The 20,156-nt window shown below is 41.0% G+C and overlaps 1 protein-coding gene across 2 annotated transcripts; it reads right to left on the bottom strand.

The window, feature by feature from the left end:
• Positions 1-485: 485 nt before the first annotated feature.
• On the bottom strand, positions 486-19,489 carry LOC106583206 (ras-related protein rab7). 2 transcript variants are annotated; one of them, XM_014167111.3, is made up of 6 exons: positions 19,437-19,489; positions 9,046-9,108; positions 7,883-8,009; positions 2,688-2,906; positions 2,337-2,465; positions 486-1,900 (listed from the first exon to the last, which is right to left on the bottom strand). In XM_014167111.3, exons 1-6 carry the CDS (start codon positions 19,472-19,474, stop codon positions 1,805-1,807), a joined length of 672 nt encoding a protein of 223 aa, XP_014022586.1. In that variant the 5' UTR covers positions 19,475-19,489; the 3' UTR covers positions 486-1,804. The 2 variants fall into 2 exon arrangements, with proteins under 2 accessions (XP_014022586.1, XP_014022587.1); XM_014167112.3 differs by lacking the exon at positions 19,437-19,489 and adding an exon at positions 18,009-18,363.
• Positions 19,490-20,156: the final 667 nt, after the last annotated feature.

Here is a 20,156-nt window from a genome sequence, read left to right as displayed (position 1 = left end):
AGTGTATTAAACTATATATTGCCTTGCTGATTTGATCATATCTAAGATGAAATGGTGCTGAAATAGCAGAGGCAGTGCTCCTGTTGTCTTTTTGCTGACTTGCGTGGGTCTAAATCAGTAGTTGTTTAGTAAACTGTCTAAAACATGAACTTCCTTGACCATGTTGCAGGTCATAACTGTTTGTTACATGCAATATTTGCTTTGTAGATTTCACTGGACAGATGTTGCTCTCTGGTTTTGTGACAAAATAAATGTGGGTAATTTAATTCATTGCACCACTGTGTGACTTTTCTTTTTGTCACAGCCTTATTGTATACCATGCTGGCATATGAACAAATGGGTTATAAAGCAAACAACGCAATTACAGTCGTTTGTAATATGGATTTTTTACTGGCTTTGCTTCCTCAGTGATTTTATCCACACACCCCTACTGTTCAACTCACTCACCAGCATTTTAAAACACATGGCAGTAAAACAATCATACATTTTTTTTTATATTGAATAACTTTTTTATTTTCATTACTTTTGAAATCCCAATACTCAACTGAATTGGCATAGCACTGATTATTTCGTTAAGAAGAGGAGTAATACCAGGGCAAATCCTTGGACTGTTTCTTTGTGATTGATAGAAATAACATCCAATTGTTTAATCTCATCTTTTCCCCACTGTTCCTTTTATATCCAGACTCAATAGTAGTACACAATCTGTTAAGTCATATCAAGCACTTACTAACAAACTCTTGCCAACCTGAGCTACCAGCAGAGAGGAAGATACAGTAGAGACAATACAGGCATAACAGTGGACAGATGTAAAGAGGGAAAGAGCTGTAATTCTAGTGTTGAAACACATTGGCTGACAAAGGAAAGGACATATAGAACATAGTAGTAGCAGTTTCTCCATGTCTTTCATTGTGTTTGCATCGTCAGCTTTTCTCTTGTCATCGCCTACTTATGAATATTTCCCCTGCAACATAAGCTACTAAACCAACCAATGCGCACTCCCAACAAAGGTCATTGTCAGCCACCTGTGCATTTTTTTTTTATAGCATCAACAGGCTTCCTGGGGGTAGTAGAGAAGGATGGTGGGAGCAGTGTTGTTAATGGCTTGTTGTCAGTCAAGCCCAAATAAGAGTTTATAACAAATATCAGTAAAACAACAGTGCAAAGACAAGTATAAGCTTCCGATTGGCTTAAGACTTAACATCGACAGCCAATACGAACAAAAAATGATAGTACAGCTAATTATTTGTCAACAGTAAGGTAGGCAATATAGAACTTCAAGTGAAAACAAAACAATTATGAAGAACAGAAAATACAGAGGATTAGATGTCTCAGGGCAATGAGACAAAAATATCATCATCATCATAATCTCATGTCAAGAAGCTTCAGCCACCACTTTAGAGTTCTCCACTGCACTCCTAGGACATGGCTCCATCTGGACCCCCAATGTGAGAGACAGAGAGGGGACACAGTCAGACAGGGTGGGCCAGGCTGTGGGTTCACTCATGATATGGATTCAGGAACGGGCAAGAATAGTGGAGTCTACAGGGGTGTACCAATTCTTCTCTAACGGCATTGGATTCATCAAGATGTGTATGTGTGGGAGTGAATGAATGTGTGTTAGAGTTGTATGTATACACCCATCATGTGCAGTACATGTAAATAACTGGAAACTCGTTGGGATTCTGGTGGGAGGGGAATGTGACATGGGTGCATGCAGAAACCAGAGGGGCAGTCCTTTCCTTTAGAAAGAGAGAAGGGGGTTGTTCCTGAAAGCCAGACAGAAGATAGTCCATGTTGCGCCTCAGCAGCTGCAGGCCTCTGCTGAAGGCTTTGCTCGGTCATTCCTGTCCAGCTTGATGGGTTCCGGGAATTCATTATACAGCTCCACCTCTGTCTCCTGAAAAAAATAAAAGAGGGAGAAACGATGAGAAGATAGAGAAACTGGGATCTAAGTTTTGCTCTTCTACTTAAGTAGTCCTCTGAAAGAACAGTCAACAAAACAAAGGCCCGTCTCCCACTTGAATCTTCTCTTTGTGCCAGACTGGGTTCAAATGCCTTCTGTTTCATTTTTCTGTATCTGTCTATATATTTGTGCTGCTCTAGGGATATAATTATTGTTTGGATAACCTTATTTAACTTATTTATTGTTTTACTCTTCATGCAATGCGCACTGAATTATCACAGTGAATTATTGTAATGTTTGTTTGTGTGTCAATTAATCCCATAAGGAATGGGTTGCCAACTGGCGATTTGACACAAAAATAACGTCATTCATTCACCAAAAACCCAAATTCCCTCCTGTGAGCTGCTATGATGATCCTGGCCCCACCCACCTGTTTGAGGGCATTGCGTGCGATGGTCTGGAAGGCCTGCTCTACGTTGATGGCCTCCTTAGCACTGGTCTCAAAGTAGGGGATGTTGTCCTTACTTTGACACCATGCCTGAGCTCGCTTGGTCGTCACCTGGGTGTGGAGGGAAAGACATTCACAAACATCAGATGAGAACTATGAGGAGACCCCAATATTGGTGAAAAACACACATTAGATCGTACCCTGCTACTGAGAAACGTTGAATCATATGTATGGAAACTCCACTGGAGATGACATTAGCATTAGGGCCAATGACTGTAGTACTAGAGGTGGTAACATTAGATGTGGTAACGCCTATAGTCATCTGTCACCCACCTGTCTGTTCTCCAGGTCGATCTTGTTGCCTAGCACCACAAAGGGGAAGTTCTCGGGGTCTCTGGGGCTGGCCTGGATCAGGAACTCGTCCCTCCAGCTGTCTAGAGTCTTAAAGGTGTTAGGAGCAGTCACATCAAACACCAGCACACAGCAGTCTGCCCCGCGGTAGAACGCCACACCCAGAGACTGGAACCTCTCCTGCCCTGCCGTGTCCCAGATCTGACCACGAGGACAGGTGGAGGGAGCGATGAAGGGAAGAAAGGAGGGAGGGAAACCGTGACAGAAGGAAAGAGGGTTAACTATTGTTGGGAAACATGTTTTCTTCTGAACTAAGATCTTAAACTAATCACACTCACACTGTCATGTAATCAGACTTGTTTGGTTGCCACTTCAAGTTTGCATCAGTGTTACCAAAAGCGTACTTCATAATTAACTGTTGATCAAATCATGCTGATCACCCATTGGTATGACAAGTTGTTTGCATTTCCTTAGTATGTAACCTAAAGGGTAAGAGTGTTGGGCCAGTAACCGAAAGGTTGCTGGTTCAAATCCCCGAGCTGACTAGGTGAAAAATATGTCAACGTGCAATTGAGGAAGGCACTTAACCCTAATTGCTACTGTAAGTCACTCTGGATAAGAACATCTGCTAAAAGACTAAAATGTAAATATATGTAAATCAGACAAAACAGGTGTACCTGTTTGGCAGTACTGGTGTAGCCAGGTCATAATCACTTCCCCAGTCTACAAAGGCTCTTCTCAGCCTGAAAATTATGTGTATCTTTGTACAGGGCTCATTTTTAAAAAGTGACCTTGGTCTCAACATTACTCCCTGTCAAAATTAAGGGTATATATAAAAAATAATATAAAGTGCTCCAATGATATACTGTTTATTAGGGCTGACCTCATTTAGTCGACTGGTCGATTGTTTGGTCAATAGGCTGTTGGTCGACCAACATTTCTTTAGTCGAGCAGTAGCAATTTAGAATTTTTCTAATGGTGCACAAGACACCTGTCTGATTCGCACCTGTCTCAGTGGACTAATCCATTGCGGAGACCACGGGGATGGCATAGTCCATCACTCCATGTGATACTGAAATTGTATATGGTTAGATTATGCAAAAATAATGGTGCAACACTAATAAATTGAATATTATTTAGAACAAATGCACTTTCTCCCGCGTTGAATACGGTTGCTGGTTCTGAAATATTATCTTCAGTATGCCATAGAATTGGCGCCTTTCCCCATGTTGCTACGTGCATAATTGCAAAGTTAACCAGCATATTGGGATTGAGAACAATGCAGCAGAGGCAGCAGCAGCATAGCCTAAAATTAAGAGGAAACCCCAATTTAATTTCAGTTGAAGTCGGAAGTTTAAATACACTTAGGTTGGAGTTATTAAAACTCGTTTTTCAACCACTCCATACATTTCTTGTTAACAAACTATAGTTTTAGCAAGTCGGTTAGGACATCTACTTTGTGCATGACAAGTAATTTTTTCAACAATTGTTTACAGACAGATTATTTCACTGTATCACAATTCCAGTGGGTCAGAAATTTACATACACTAAGTTGACTGTGCCTTTAAACAGCTTGGAAAATTCCAGAAAATTATGTCATGGTTTTAGAAGCTTCTGATAGGCTAATTGACATCATTTGAGTCAATTGGAGGTGTACCTGTGGATGTATTTCAAGGCCTACCTTCAAACTCAGTGCCTCTTTGCGTGACATCATGGGAAAATCTAAAGAAATCAGTCAAGACCTCAGAAAAAAAATGGTAGACCTCCACAAGTCTGGTTCATCCTTGGGAGCAATTTCCAAACGCCTGAAGGTACCACGTTCATCTGTACAAGCAATAGCACGCAAGTATAAACACCATGGGACCACACAGCCGTCATACCACTCAGGAAGGAGACGTGTTCTGTCTCCTAGAGATGACCGTACTTTGGTGTGAAAAGTGCAAATCAATCCCAGAACAACAGCAAAGGACCTTGTGAAGATGCTGGAGGAAACAGGTACAAAAGTATCTATATCCACAGACAAAATAAGTCCTATATCGACATAACCTGAAAGGCCGCTCAGCAAGGAAGAAGCCACTGCTCAAAAACCACCATAAAAAAGATCATACTTTTTGGAGAATTGTCCTCTGGTCTGATGAAACAAAAATATAACTTTTTGACCATAATGACCATCATTATGTTTGGAGGAAAAAGGGGGAGGCTTGCAAGCCGAAGAACACCATCCCAACCGTGAAGCACGGGGGTGGCAGCATCATGTTGTGGGGGTGCTTTGCTACAAGAGGGACTGGTGCACTTCACAAAATAGATGGCATCATGAGGGAGGAAAATTATGTGGATATATTGAAGCAACATCTCAAGACATCAGTCAGGAAGTTAAAGCTTGGTCGCAAATGGGTCTTCCAAATGGACAATGACCCCAAGCATACTTCCAAAGTTGTGGCAAAATGGCTTAAGGACAACAAAATCAAGGTATTGGAGTGGCCATCACAAAGCCCTGACCTCAATCCCATAGAAAATGTGTGGGCAGAACTGAAAAAGCGTGTGCGAGCAAAGAGGCCTACAAACCTGACTCAGTTACACCAGCTCTGTCAGGAGGAATGGGCCAAAATTCACCCAACTTATTGTGGGAAGGGTACCCGAAAAGTTTGACCCAAGTTAAACAATTTAAAGGCAATGCTACCAAATACTAACTGAGTGTATGTAAACTTCTGACCCACTGGGAATGTGATGAAAGAAATAAAAGCTGAAATAAATCATTCTCTCTACTATTATTCTGACATTACACATTCTTAAAATAAAGTGGTGATCCTAACTGACCTAAGACAGGGAATTTTTACTAGGATTAAATGTCAGGAATTGTGAAAAACTGAGTTTAAATGTATTTGGCTAAGGTGTATGTAAACCTCCGACTTCAACTGTATGTATTCCTCTTGTCCAGATGGAGTAAGGCAGTGTGTGCAGTACGACGGCGAATGCATCATCTGTGGATCTATTGTTGGATTGTATGCAGGGAAAAATGGCGCCGACAGAGAGGGCTGCTTCGCTTCTAGTCTTTAGGATTTTTTTGTTTGTTCTACAAGCATTTTGCTACACTTGCTACTCTTTAAATGCAAGAGAAAGGCCATAATTTATGATTCCTGCCTAATTGGTTTATTAATACATTTTTCAAGTTCATAATTGTGCACACTCCTCAAACAATAGCATGATATCCTTTCACTGTAATAGCTACTGTAAATTCGACAGTGCAGTTAGCTTAAATTCTTGTTAATCTTTCTGCCCATATCAGATATGTCTATGTCCTGTGAATTTTTTGTTTGTTACTTAGCCTACGTTAGCTCAACCGTCCACGGGGGAGACACCGATCCTGTGTAGGTTAACTAGCCTTTCAAAGCACTTCATGACACAAGTGAGTGGTAGGGGGCGATAGTCATTTAGTTCAGTTACCTTCGCTTTATTGGGTACAGGAACAATGGTGGACATGTTGAAGCAAGTGGGGACAGCAGACAGAGATGGGGAGAGATTGAATATGTCCGTAAACACTCCAGCCAGCTGGTCTGCGCACGCTCTGAGGATGCCGCCTGGGCCGGCTGCCTTGCAAAGGTTAACACACTTAAATGTCTTACTCTCGTCAGCCACGGAGAACGAGAGCTGGCAGTCCTTGGGAGCGGCCCATGTCGGTGACACTGTTATCCTCAAAGCTGGCGAAGGCTCGCTTGTCCAGGAGCATTACATCGGTGTCTGCGAAGTGGCTGGTTTTCCCCTTCATAATCTGTGATAATCTTGGGTCTGTCACATACATCTCGTGTCTGAGCTGTTGAATTGGGAATCCACTTTCTTTCTGTATTGACGTTTTGCCTGTTTGCCTTACGGAGGGCATAACTTTACTGTTTGTATTCGGTCAAATTCCCAGTCACCTTGCCGTAGTTAAATGTGGTGGTTCGCACTTTCAGTTATCACGAATGCTGCCATCTATCCATGGTTTTTGGTTTGGATAGGTTTTAATCGTCACAATGGGAACAACATCCCCTATACACTTCCTGATGAACTCAGTCACTGTATCAGTGTATACATCAATGTTATTCTCATAGGCAACCTGTAACATGTCCCAGTCCACGTGATCAAAACAGTCTTGAAGCATGGATTCTGATTGGTCAAACCAGCGTTGAATAGACCTTAGCATGGGTACTTCCTATTTGAGTTTCTGCCTATAGGAAGGGAGGAGCAAAATGGAGTCGTGCTCTGATTTGCCAAAGGGAGGGCGGAGGAGGACCTTGTAGCCATCCCGGAAGGGAGAGTAACAATGGTCAAGAGTTTTTGGAGCGCGAGTACTGCAGTTCGATGTGTTGATATAACTTCGGTAGCGTTTTCCTCAGATTTGCTTTATTAAAGTCCCCAGCTTTAATAAATGCGGCTTCAGGATATGCAGTTTACAGTTTGCACAAGGTCCAGTGTAGTTCCTTGAGAGCGGTCATGGTATTGACTTGAAGATATACACACGGCTGTGACGATAACCTAAGAAAATTCTGTATGGAGGTAATGCAGTCGGCATTTGATTGTGACGTATTCCAGGTCGGGTTAACAAAAGGACTTAAGTTCTGTACGTTACCACAATCACATCATGAGTAGTTAATCATGAAACATACACCTTCCTTGTTCCTGGAGTACTATATTCCTATCTGCATGAAAACCCAGCTGGCTGTATGGACGGGGACAGTATATCCGGAGAGAGCCATGATTCCGTGATGTCTCTCTGGAAGGAGATCCTTTATTTTCTCCACGGACTGAACATTAGCGACTAATATACTCGGAAGCGGTGGATGGTGTGCACACCTCCTGAGTCGGACTAAAAATCCACTCCGAATACCTCTTCTGCGCCGGCGGCGTCTTGGAGCAGCCTCTGGGATAAGTTAAAACTCCTTGGACGGTACGAACAAAGGATCCAATTCAGGAAAGTCGAAATGCTGGTGAGTTACCGCCTCTCTGATAACCAAAAGTTCTTTCCGGCTGTATGTAATAATGCAAAGAACGTTTTGGGCTAATAACGTGAGAAAGAATATTATAAAAATAAAATACAAAGTAGCTTAGGAGCCTGAAACAAGGCGGCCATGTCTGTCGGCGCCATCTTTATTATTGGATATTGTGGCTGTGATGGTGGTGCTGTAGCCACATTTCTGTACCTGCATTGTGACGAGCCGATCGTCCACCATCACCTCCTTGGTCAGGAAGTCAGCTCCTATTGTGGCTTTGTACTGGTTACTGAACTTCCTATTCACATACTGGTTCATCAGGGAGGTCTTCCCAACTCTGAGAAGGAGAGAGATATGAACGGAGAGAAAGAGAGGTGGACAACAAGCAGGGGAAAGGTGTTCAGATAATTATTCATCTATTTGATATGGCTGCATTATTCCATCTATCCATTCAGTCCTAACAGTGAAAGAGGAACCATGGCCGATGGCTCATGAGCCAAACTCAATGAGGAGCAGAGAGAGATCAGACACCATTAAAACCCCATTAGAGGTGCTCTGATGCAATACTGTGGACACTCACACTCTCTAGTTCTCCTCTGCAGTGCTGAGCATGCAGTGACACAATGACAATACAGCAGCATCAGATTACACAGTGTGAGAGGGGAGGGAAAGTGAAATAAAAAGTACAGTCATAAATCATACAGGTAACTGCCAAAATAAGGGAAACACCAACATAAAGGGTCTTAATAGGGCGTTGGGCCACCACGAGCCGCCAGAACAGCGTCAAAGTGCCTTGGCATATATTCTACAAGTGTCTGGAACTCAATTGGAGGGATGCGACACCATTCTTCCACAATAAATTCCATACTTTTGTGTTTTGTTGATGGTGGTGGAAAATGAGGTCTCAGGTGCCGCTCCAGAATGTCCCATAAGTGTTCAATTGGGTTGAGATCTGGTGACAGACATACACACACCCTTTAAACCCCCTATGCTCCTTTGAGACCCCTCTTTCAAAGTCACCGAGCTCTCTAATTCTAGCCATGGTAGCCAAAATAATGGTCAACTGGGATTTGTATACATGACCGTAAGCATGACGGGATGTTTCAATTGCTTAATTAACTCAGGAACCACACCTGTGTGGAAGCACCTGCTTTCAATATACTTTGTACCCCTCACTTACTCTAGTGTTTCCTTTATTTTGGCAGTTACCTGTAGATGTGTGGCACAACCAAACAGCAGTCTGATTGTACAGGAAGACTGTAGTAGACTGCAGTTTCTAATTAATCTGGAATACCCAAACAGCAGTCTATTATCAAAGTGGAAAACAAAACACTGGTCAAACAGGAAGAGAACACAAATATTTGGTGACTAACCCAGAATCCCCAAGGATGATGACTTTCAGGAGCACTTTCTTCCTGGACGTCATTCTGTCGTGTCTGAGGAGAGACCACACACACACACAAAATCAGGGTTGCGTCTCAATAATCTCTCCTTCCTCCTGAAGTGTGCACTCGTTCACTACTCCCTACACATTTAAAAGCATTGTATTGATGTAGGCCAAGAGGGATTTTCCATTTACCAGTCATTTCCTTTCAAATCCATACTTTGGGAGAAAGTTCATTATTTGGATGCAACCCAGGACTTGGACTATGCACGCACACGAGATTATTTAATAAGGCCCGCCATGATGTCTTAAGTTACAAAAAAATATATCATTTTTATCATTTTTTCTTCCAAATGACTAAAACCAAATCGAAACTGTGTAGACATTATAATGTATCTTCAATGTGTCCAACTCGCTAACAATCATCAAAACTAAAGCTAGACAGTAAGGGAGCATCTGAAATTCCAAAAATGATGGATAGTGGATCATTATTTGCACACTTTGACGGCGAGGAAATAACAAATTTTCAGCGTGGCCCCTGGGGCAAAATTTGTTTGACACCCCTGCCCTACCTAAACACAAAAACATGCACATACCTGGAAAAAGTAGTTCTTGCAAGTATATTGACCTGATTTCTCTAGACATTTTATATTTTTCAAATAGTTTCAAACTGATCGCTGGGGTTGAAATCCATAGCTCCGCACAATGAGCGTCAGAAAATGCTATAATGTGTGTGATTTAGCACTGTGTGTAGAGTCAGTGCTATTCCACTGGGCCAATCAGACTTGAACTCTATTCATTCCAGTCATGTGTTCCCTTATATATATATATATATATATATATATATATATATATATATATATATATATATATATCACACACACACACACACAGTGAGTCTGAGGACTAGATCATGTTTCCCGTCAGAGGCGAGAGAACGACCCAACCACAAAACTCTACTCTTTCCCAATCACTTCCAGGGTGGCCGTTCCCAAACTGCAGTTTTAATAAGTGATTATGCTTCAATACTAAACGTCAAACATCCTAACTTTGAGGGCACATTCTCTCAATGGAGCAATCTAGGTGAGATCTCTCACAAAGGCACACACACCTGGTGCAGTGTCATGGGAAATAACCCAGTCCAGTCCTATCTGGCACTGACTGAGATAATGAATAATAGAAAAGCCCCCCAATGTTATACTGAAACAATGATGAGAGTGACCCATTCAAATCCATATTGTGCTTATCATGGGAAACAACAATGTAACAGCCAGGCCAACAGTCAGATTAAGGAGTACAACAGCCTTTGTCCGGCCTATTACCATCAAGATATATGTCCGTCTAAACAAAGAGAGTAACTAGCCAGTTAGCAAGGAGGAAAGACATGACTGTTTAGGCTACCACTACACAATCCCCAACATTCCCCTGCATGTACTATCCATTAGGCTTGGGCGGTATCCAGATTGTCATACCAACCTTGTGCCATACCAGGATATTCGGTAATACTGGCACTGGACACAAGGGGCACTACTTTCAGACCACACAGCCTCGAATCCGAAGGTTAACAATGCTAACAAATACATATACAATCTCATAGAGAACTCTAGCTAAATGCTAACGAGGACAATGTGAACATTTCAAACAGTCTCTGACAAACTATTTGCAGGTAGGGATGGCCATGAGTAATCAAGTACTTGAACGGACGTCAAATCTCGATCTTCAACCAGAGATTTCTTTTATCCAATACTGTAAAACTATTTGGTGGAATGTGATTTATGGCTGCCCAAACAGGCAAGTGAAATTGTCTTCACAACATTAATTTGCTTTGACTCTAGTATTCCATTTGCATTGGCGGGGCACAACAAAAAAGAAAGCAAGTCAAACATCACACCGTTCTTCCACCTAAATTCTCTTTCCCCTCTGTCTCATTCACTCACGTGTGCTGAGTGTGCACACAAGCTCCCGTTAGGCCAACAGAAATAAATGCCTTTAAAAACATATTTAACTGATGGGATACAAGAGCTACATTCCTTGCCAAAAAAACAGTTTCATCACAAATTCAAAATGGACTGGTTCATTGAAGTAGAAAACGTGTTCCAGCTACAAGCTGCAATTGCATCCCATCTATTTTCCGCGTAAGCTACTTTGCAAACTGCTAGTGCCATCTAGAATTGGTTAGCCTAGGCTACAACCCCCCTAAACATAGACCGGTTCCACATTGAAAATATGCAAAAACATTAGTTTGATAAAGACAGAGCAAATTTTCATCAGAATCATTAAGCCTGGGCCTACTCACCAAGCAGATGTCCTGGCAATAATTCATCCCCATGCAGTGTTCAATGTGGAATTGTTAATCCATTTTGAAAATTCCAAAGAACAGGCAGAATAAACTAAATCGAATATCTGTATATTGAAAAGACAAATTTTGGTTTGTAACACTGAAAAAAAATTGTCTTTCAACTCGCTAAATTGAGACCAGTTTTAAATGATCACAGAAAATAACTGTTCCAGGCACGATATACACATCACTTCGCACTGGAAACTTTTTTTATTAGGAAAAATATTCTGGTCAATTTAATTCTGTTATATTACATCATATAGTTTTTTACTATAAAATAGCTGTGACTTGACTGTGATAAGGGCTCGGGGAAAAAAGAGCATCTTGCCTGCTAAATTAACAAAACAAGGCTATGCCACAGCACAGTCATAGTCTTCTACAAGCAAGTGCCACTGCTGAGGTTGCTGTCTTTTTGAAGATGGTGTTCCACGACATACACTACCAGTCAAAAAGTTTTAGAACACCTACTCAATCAAGGGTTTCTCTATTTTTACTATTTTCTACACTGTAGAAACTATACAACAACATATGGAATCATGTAGTAACCAAAAAAGTGTTAAATCAAAATATAGTTAATATTTGAGATTCTTCAAAAAGCCACCCTTTGCTTTGATGACAGCTTTGCACTCTTGGAATTCTCTCAACCAGTGTCACCTGGAATGCTTTTCCAACAGTCTTGAAGGAGTTCCCACATATGCTGAGCACTTGTTGGCTGCTTTTCCTTCACTCTTGAGGTCGGGTGATTGTGGAGGCCAGATCATCTGATGCAGCACTTCATCACTCTCCTTCTTGGTCAAATAGCCCTTACACAGCCTGGAGGTGTGTTGGGTCATTGTCGTGTTGAAAAACAAATGATAATCCCACTAAGCCCAAACCAGACGGGATGGCGTATCGCTGCAGAATGCTGTGGTAGCCATGCTGGTTAAGTGTGCCTTGAATTCTAAATAAATCACAGAGAGCGCCTCCATGGAGGCCTGAGTCACACAGTCTCTTCTGAACAGTTGATGTTGAGATGTGTCTGTTACTTTAACTCTGTGAAGCATTTATTTGGGCTGCAATTTCTGAGGCTGGTAACTCTAATGAATTGGTCCTCTGCAGCAGAAGTAACTCTGGATCTTCCATTCCTGTGGCGGTCCTCATGAGAGCCAGTTTTATCATTGCACTTGATGGTTTTTGCAACTGCACTTGAAGAAACTGTAAAGTTCATGAACTTTTCCACATTGACTAACCTTCATGTCTTAAAGCAATGATGCACTGTCGTTTCTCTTTGCATATTTTAGCTGTTCTTTTACCAAATAGGGCTACCTTGGCACAACACAATTGATTGGCTCAAATGGATTAAGGAAATAAATTACACAAATGAACTTTTAAGAAGGCACATCTGTTAAGTGAAATGCATTCCAAGTGACTGCCTCATGAATCTGGTTAAGAGAATGCCAAGAATGTGCAAAGCTGTTATCATGGCAAAAGGTGGCTATATTTTGATTTGTTTAACACCTTTTGTGTTTACGACATGATTCCATATGTGTTATTTCATAGTTTTGATGTATTCACTATTATTCTACAATGTAGAAAACAGTCAAAATAAATAAAAATCCTTGAATGAGTTGGTGTTCTAAAACTTTTGACCAGTAGTGTAATATAAGTTGACAGTTCTGATAAATTAATATTAAAATGGCAAAAGCTTTTTAATTGACTGAATACAGTACCAGTCAAAAGTTTGGACACACCTACTCATTCAAGGATTTTTCTTTATTTTTACTATTTTCTACATAATAGTTAAGACATCAAAACTATGAAATAACACATATGGAATCATGTTGTAACCAAAAAAGTGTTAAACAAATCAAAATACATTTACATTTACGTCAAATATATTTATTATTTGAGATTCTTCAAAGTAGCCAGCCTTTGCCTTGAGGACAGCTTTGCACACTCTTGGCATTCTCTCAACCAGCTTCATGAGGAATGCATTTCCAACAGTTTTGAAGGAGTTCCCACATATGCTGAGCACTTGTTGGATGTTTTTCCTTCACTCTGCGGTCCAACTCATCCCAAACCATCTCAATTGGGTTGAGGTCAGGTGATTGTGGAGGCCAGGTTTTCTGATACAGCAATCCATCACTCTCCTTCTTGGTCAAATAGCCCTTACACAGCTTGGAGGTGTGTTGGGTCATTGTCCTGTTGAAAAACAGATGATATGGGATTGTGTATCGCTGCAGAATGCTGTGGTAGCCATGCTGGTTAAGTGTGCCTTGAATTCTAAATAAATCATAGACAGTGTCACCAGCAAAGTACCCCCACACTATCCCACCTCCTCCTCCATGCTTCACGGTGGGAACCACACATGCGGAGATCATCCGTTCACCTACTCTGCATCTCACAATTTACCAGATTGACTGACCTCCATGTCATTTCTTGCTTATTTGAGCTGTTCTTGCCATATTATGAACTTTGTCTTTAACCAAATAGGGCTATTTTCTGTATACCACCCCTAACTTGTCACAGCACAACTGATAGGCTCATATGCATTAAGGAAAGAAGTTTCACAAAATAACTTAAGACACACCTGTTAATTGAAATGCATTCCAGTTGACTACCTCATGAAGCTGTTTGAGAGAATGCCAAGATGTAGAAAATATTAAAGATAAATAAAAACCCAAGAATGAGTAGGTGTCCAAACTTTTGACTGGTACTGTATATGTACACTACTGTTCAAAAGTTTGGGGTCACTTAGAAATGTACTTGTTTTTGAAAGAAAAGCACATTTGTCCATTAAAATATCAAATTGATCAAAAAGAGGATGTAGATATTGTTAATGTTGTAAATGACTATTGTAGCTGGAAACGGCAGATTTGTTAATGGAATATCTACATAGGCGTACAGAGGCCCATTATCAGCAACCATCACTCCTATGTTCCAATGGCATGTTGTGTTAACTAATCCAAATGTATCATTTTAAAAGGCTAATTGATCATTAGAAAACCCTTTTGCAATTATGTTAGCACAGCTGAAAACTGTTGTTCTGATTAAAGAAGCAATAAAACTGGCCTTCTTTAGACTAGTTGAGTATCTGTAGCATCTGTGGGTTCGATTACAGGCTCAAAATGGCCAGAAACAAAAGACATTTCTTCTGAAACTCGTTAGTCTATTCTTGTTCTGAGAAATGAAGGCTATTCCATGCGAGAAATTGCAAAGAAACTGAAGATCTCGTACCACGCTGTGTACTACTCCCTTCACAGAACAGCGCAAACTGGCTCTAACCAGAATAGAAAGAGGAGTGGGAGGTCCCGGTGCACAACTGACTAAGAGTAATCCTTCTAACCCCCCCACCCAAAAAAAAGATATAGATGTACTATTGTAAAGTGGTTGTTCCACTGGATATCATAAGGTGAATGCACCAATTTGTAAGTCGCTCTGGATAAGAGCGTCTGCTAAATGACGTAAATGTAACAGTGAAGAGGCGATTCCAAGATGCTGGCCTTCTAAACGGCTATTTCCAAATACCCCGGTATACCGCCCAAGCCTACCATCCACAGCCCGCACTCCACTCACCCTTAATTAAGTGAAACACAGGGATGTCCCATCTGGCCAAAGCCTGACACTTCTCTCCATTTTCAGAGCTGATACTTGTAAAAAAGGTTCCAAAATAACAACACTTACACAACCCCCTGGACAGTGGTCACTGTCTTTCTCTCTCTCTGTTGTCCCAGCTGTGGCTCTGTGGGGTCAGAGCCTAGAAACAGGGTAAGTGACACTTCGTGTCCAGGCCCTGTGACCCACTCTTAGTCTCGGTCTGTGAACAAGCCATAGCCATTAACTTCTCTAGGGTAGGGGGCAGTATTTTGACGTCTGGATGAAAGGCGTGCCCGTAGTAAACTGCCTGCTACTCAGGCTCAGAAGGTAGGATGTGCATATTATTAGTAGATTTGGATAGAAAACACTGAAGTTTCTAAAACTGTTTGAATGATGTCTGTGAGTATAACAGAACTCATATGGCAGGCAAAAACCTGAGAAAAATCCAACCAGGAAGTGTGGAAATCTGAGGTTTGTCGTTTTTCAAGTGATTGCCTATACAATATACAGTGACTTAGGGTTCATTTTTCACTTCCTAAGGTTTCCACTAGATGTCAACAGTCTTTAGAATGTTGTTTCATGCTTCTACTGTGACTAGGGAGAGAATAAGAGCATATGGAGTCAGATGACTGAGAAAATGACATGACATGAGCACAGTGGCGCGCCTCACGTGAGAGTTAGCTGTGTTCCTTTTCTTTTTTGAAGACATTGGAATTGTCCGGTTTATGATAAAAACATCCTAAAGATTGATGCTATACATTGTTTGACATGTTTCTACGAACGTAAATATAACTATTTTTTTAACTTTTCGTCGTGACATTTTGCACGCGCTTCCTGCATTTGGAGTAGTGGACTAAATGCGCGACCAAAAGGTGGTATTTCGACAAATTATGGACTTTATCGAACAAAACAAACATTTATTGTGGAACTGGGATTCCTGGGAGTGCATTCTGATGAAGATCATCAAAGGTAAGTGAATATTTATAATGTAATTTTTGTCATTTCTGTTGACTCCAAAATGGCGGGTATCTGTACGGCTTGTTTTGATATCTGAGCACTGTACTCAGATTATTGCAAAATTTGCTTTCGCCGTAAAGTTTTTTTGAAATCTGACACAGCGGTTGCATTAACAAGCCCTGTGTTACTATTGATAAACTACTAACTAGGCCTCTGGATCTGTACTCATAATACAACCCATAGGCGACCGCCAGCAGACATCTAACTACAGACAACTGCTCCACCTGTGAGACTTTTAAAGATTGTTTAGCCATACTCATAAATCCAACATTGATATGATAATGACGGCTATATTTACAAATAGTCTTAACTTACGGCACTGCACAGACACCAGAGTTGGCAAACACTCTAGTTCTCCTCTAAGTACAAGAACCCCTTCAGTCCTCCTGCTCTGCTCTCCATTAACTAGTGAAGTGTGGTGAGGTAGGGGCCATTTTTGAATACTTTGATGAAAATCCTCGCTTTCTCACTTCTTTGAAGGACTCATTGGCTATGCAACACTTATGACCTGTGTTTACCCAAAGGAAACAAGGAATAAAGAGCAAACTTTTAAAGCATTCGAACAGGGCCAGTGTATTGACTCTGGAGCGTGGAGAACAGCCCTTCAGGATGGCCCACTGGGCCTGCCAACACCACAGTCTCGTACATGACTATCAGAGAAGACTACTGACCATTGACCTCCAACTGAGAGAGGCTAGGGGTCAGGTAGCCTTGAGTTCCAGTATGTAAAGAGGTTCTCCATAACGTGAAGAATGGATTACTAAAATACTGGGTTGATCGTCTGACTGTGCTAGACTAGGCAGTGAATCATGGTTATATTTCACGGTCATTAATATAGTATGCATTGTTCTCTTGTGGGAGTAGCATGACATCATGCATAACATGATGACTCCAGCAAATCCCAAACAGTGTTCTTTGGTTATGGTCTGATGCCCTCTGCCCTCCCTCTGTCCATGATGTTGGATTCTAAACACTGCACAGGGAGGGAGAGGTGGAGAGACAGCTGGGACCAGTCACTTCAATGATTTGTATGTACATACACCCACAGATACACCCACAGATACAGTGGCACATTCAGACACAAACAAAGTCTAAATATAGGCTAGATGTGTTGTGCATAAATAACCCTGATGAGATTAACTCATTTCCAAACATGTCACATACTTAACACCCTCAATGTTACCAGGTTGACAGCTGCACCTGAGTCCCTGCTAGTGTGACTCCAGCAGCTGGAGATACTGTGAGTGTGACACACTGATGCTCTAACGAGGGGAAAGGGTGCCGAGTCATCTCTATGCTGACAAAATGTCTAGCTGGAAAGTACAGTATCATGCCTAGGTTGTAGTGGAACTATAACCAACTGAATATAACCAAAATACAAATGAATAGTTGTCATAATATAAACTAGTATAATTGTTAAATTGTATTTATAGGAATCCTACTGTAAAGTTAGTTGTTACTGTAACAACCCCAGTCCTCGCTTAATCTGCAACCCATGACACTGCATTATAGAAGTCGGATCACATGGGAGAAAGATTTCCACAAGCTCAGGGCCGACAAGACGTTTGTTTTACAATCGACTCACTGGGATCCTACGTGTGACATATCTAACAAACAAAGCATGAATCAATCTTTTGTACAAAGAAATGATATGCAATGTTCCATAAAATGTTGTTTTGAAACATGGAAGCTTAGCTATTTGGAATGTCCTGAACCTTCCATTTGCGGCGTCGTTGTTCAAACTCCATTTCAAGTGGTTAATGGACAACAGAAAATATTTTCAGTCATGTCCACATTAGAACGCAATGTTCACTCCGTCGGAGGTGACAGGACAGTAGGCCCACGGCTACACCGTTTCCAACATATTGCTCAATTCGTCTGCAAGAGGCCGCCCCACTGTGACGGTCGCCCATTTCTTGTATTCCCCCGGTAACGTTAGACCATGAACAAAAGCTTTCCGTATGAAATAATGTTATATTATGTCGCAGTCATTAGTTAGTAAATTACATCTTAGAGCTTACCTTCAACTTCCAACACACCAGACCGCTGTATCGACTCAGGTGAGCCTCTTGTTGAATTTGAATAACTGTCACGAGCGAAATAGATAGCTAGTCAACGTTAATGCGTTAGCTAGATTACCCAGTTAAAATGTTAATGTATCGAGTTGGTTTATGTAGCTTGCGATGCTTATCGCTCTTTGATATTCAGCGTCCCCGATTAGTATTTTCAGATTCCCTTCACATTAGTGTAAATACATATATCTAGGTATATAATTTTTGTTCAGATTTTGTTGTCTTGTCTTTTTCCCTGGTTTCTTTTCGCGACTGATTTATTTTTCTCACTTCCTCCAAAACAACTAGTCTTGCGTCACCGCGCTGTAACGTAATCACGCACAAACAGGATACACCACGCCCACTTACTGCACCAGAGATGGATCTATAGTAAGTTTGTAAATACCTTGGCTTTTTTTTACTGTACAAATTAATCTATTCATAAAAGTTCTCCAAATTGCAATAGCACATTTGCTCTGATATAACATGCCAGGCTAAATAACACCATGAGCACTAGGAGAGAGGCAGACAGCACCTAAACATGTTTTTATGGAAGATGCATTTTGTTTTGGAAAAAAGAACAGCATACCTGGCATGACAGTCTATGCTCCATAAAACAATGGCGTATTATGTACATATTCTTATTCATTCCTTTACACTTGTGTGTATAAGGTAGTTGTTGTGAAATTGTTAGGTTAGATTACTTGTTAGATATTACTGCATGGTCGGAACTAGAAGCACAAGCATTTCGCTACACTCGCATTAACATCTGCTAACCATGTGTATGTGACAAATAACATTTGATTTGATTGGATTTATTATGTAACCCAAAGCAGACTGGCTCGAAACATACCACACATTTGTAGTCTATAGGCCATAGCATAATATATCCCCTAGCCTAATATCTGGAAGAGTAGCCTATTTTGTTTTTTATGTAGGGCTGAAAATGTAGTTTAGGAGTGCTATTGGTTATTATCACATTTCTGTGATGAAGACAGCAAATATGAGCACCACTAGAGGGCAGTCTTCGTTCATTTCTGGCAGAGGCTCTGAATACTGGTGAAGAGGGCGTTCTTGTGCAGGCCAAAAATCATCTCCAGTACTGATTTTTTGGGGGGGCCTATTGAGAGAACTGATCTACTCATCATTACTATCTTGCCTGAGCATCATCATCACCACAGATGTTGAGGAGTTACTCTCTGTTGTATCTACTGTCTGCAGCTGAATGATTTGTATAATGAATCTCATAAATAAAATAACAATTATATTCAATCAAGGCTCCATAATAGAACTCTCTGATTCTAACTCAAGGTTCTGTTCTGTGTCTGGTTTTTGATCTAGAATGCAGCTGCTCAGCTCTGTACTTCATCATCAAAGTGCTGTTGTGTCCAATCTTACCCTGATATTTTCTGAGATTCTGAAATCCCTGAAGTCATTCAGTCCTCCATGGTTGTATGTGCATTCAAAGAAGGGACACTGGGACAGGGAGGATGGACTGTTCTCCATTCCTGACTGACTTAACACGTACTGGGAGGGCGTGGTTGAAGTATGCAAACTGTCTGACAGTGAGAGGGAAAAGGTCAAAGGGAATGGGGGTCAGTTCACTGGAAGTGTCTTTGCCCCTTGGCTGTGGGCAGACTGTGTGTCCGTGGGTGTGTATTCTGTTAGTGTGTCCATTTGGCACATCCTAATGAACAGTGGTGGAAAAAGTACCCAATTGCCATACTTGAGCAAAAGTATAGATACCTTAATAGAAAGTTACTCAAGTACAAGTGGAAGTTTTACTTGAAGTACTACTTGAGTAAATGTCAAAAACTATTTGGTTCTAAGTATCAAAAGTAAATGTATAAATCATTTCAAATCACTTATATTTTAAGCAAAGCAGATGGCACCATTTTCTTGTTTTTAAAAAGTACGTATAGCCAGGGGCACACGTCAATACTCAGACATATTTTACAAAAGATGCATTTGTGTTTAGTAAGTCCTCCAGATCAGAGGCAGTAGGGATGACCAGGAATGTTCTCTTGATAAGTGAGTAAATTGGACCATTTTCATGTCCTGTTAAGCATTCAAAATGTAATGAGTACTTTTGGGTGTCAGGGAAAATGTAGGGAATAA

This window comes from Salmo salar, chromosome 22 (assembly GCF_965601325.2).
Source record: "Salmo salar chromosome 22, fSalSal1, whole genome shotgun sequence".
In the NCBI taxonomy this organism is placed as follows: Eukaryota; Metazoa; Chordata; class Actinopteri; order Salmoniformes; family Salmonidae; genus Salmo; species Salmo salar.
The sequence above is the reverse complement of the archived record's forward strand: the minus strand, read 5'-3'. Positions and strand labels throughout refer to the sequence as shown.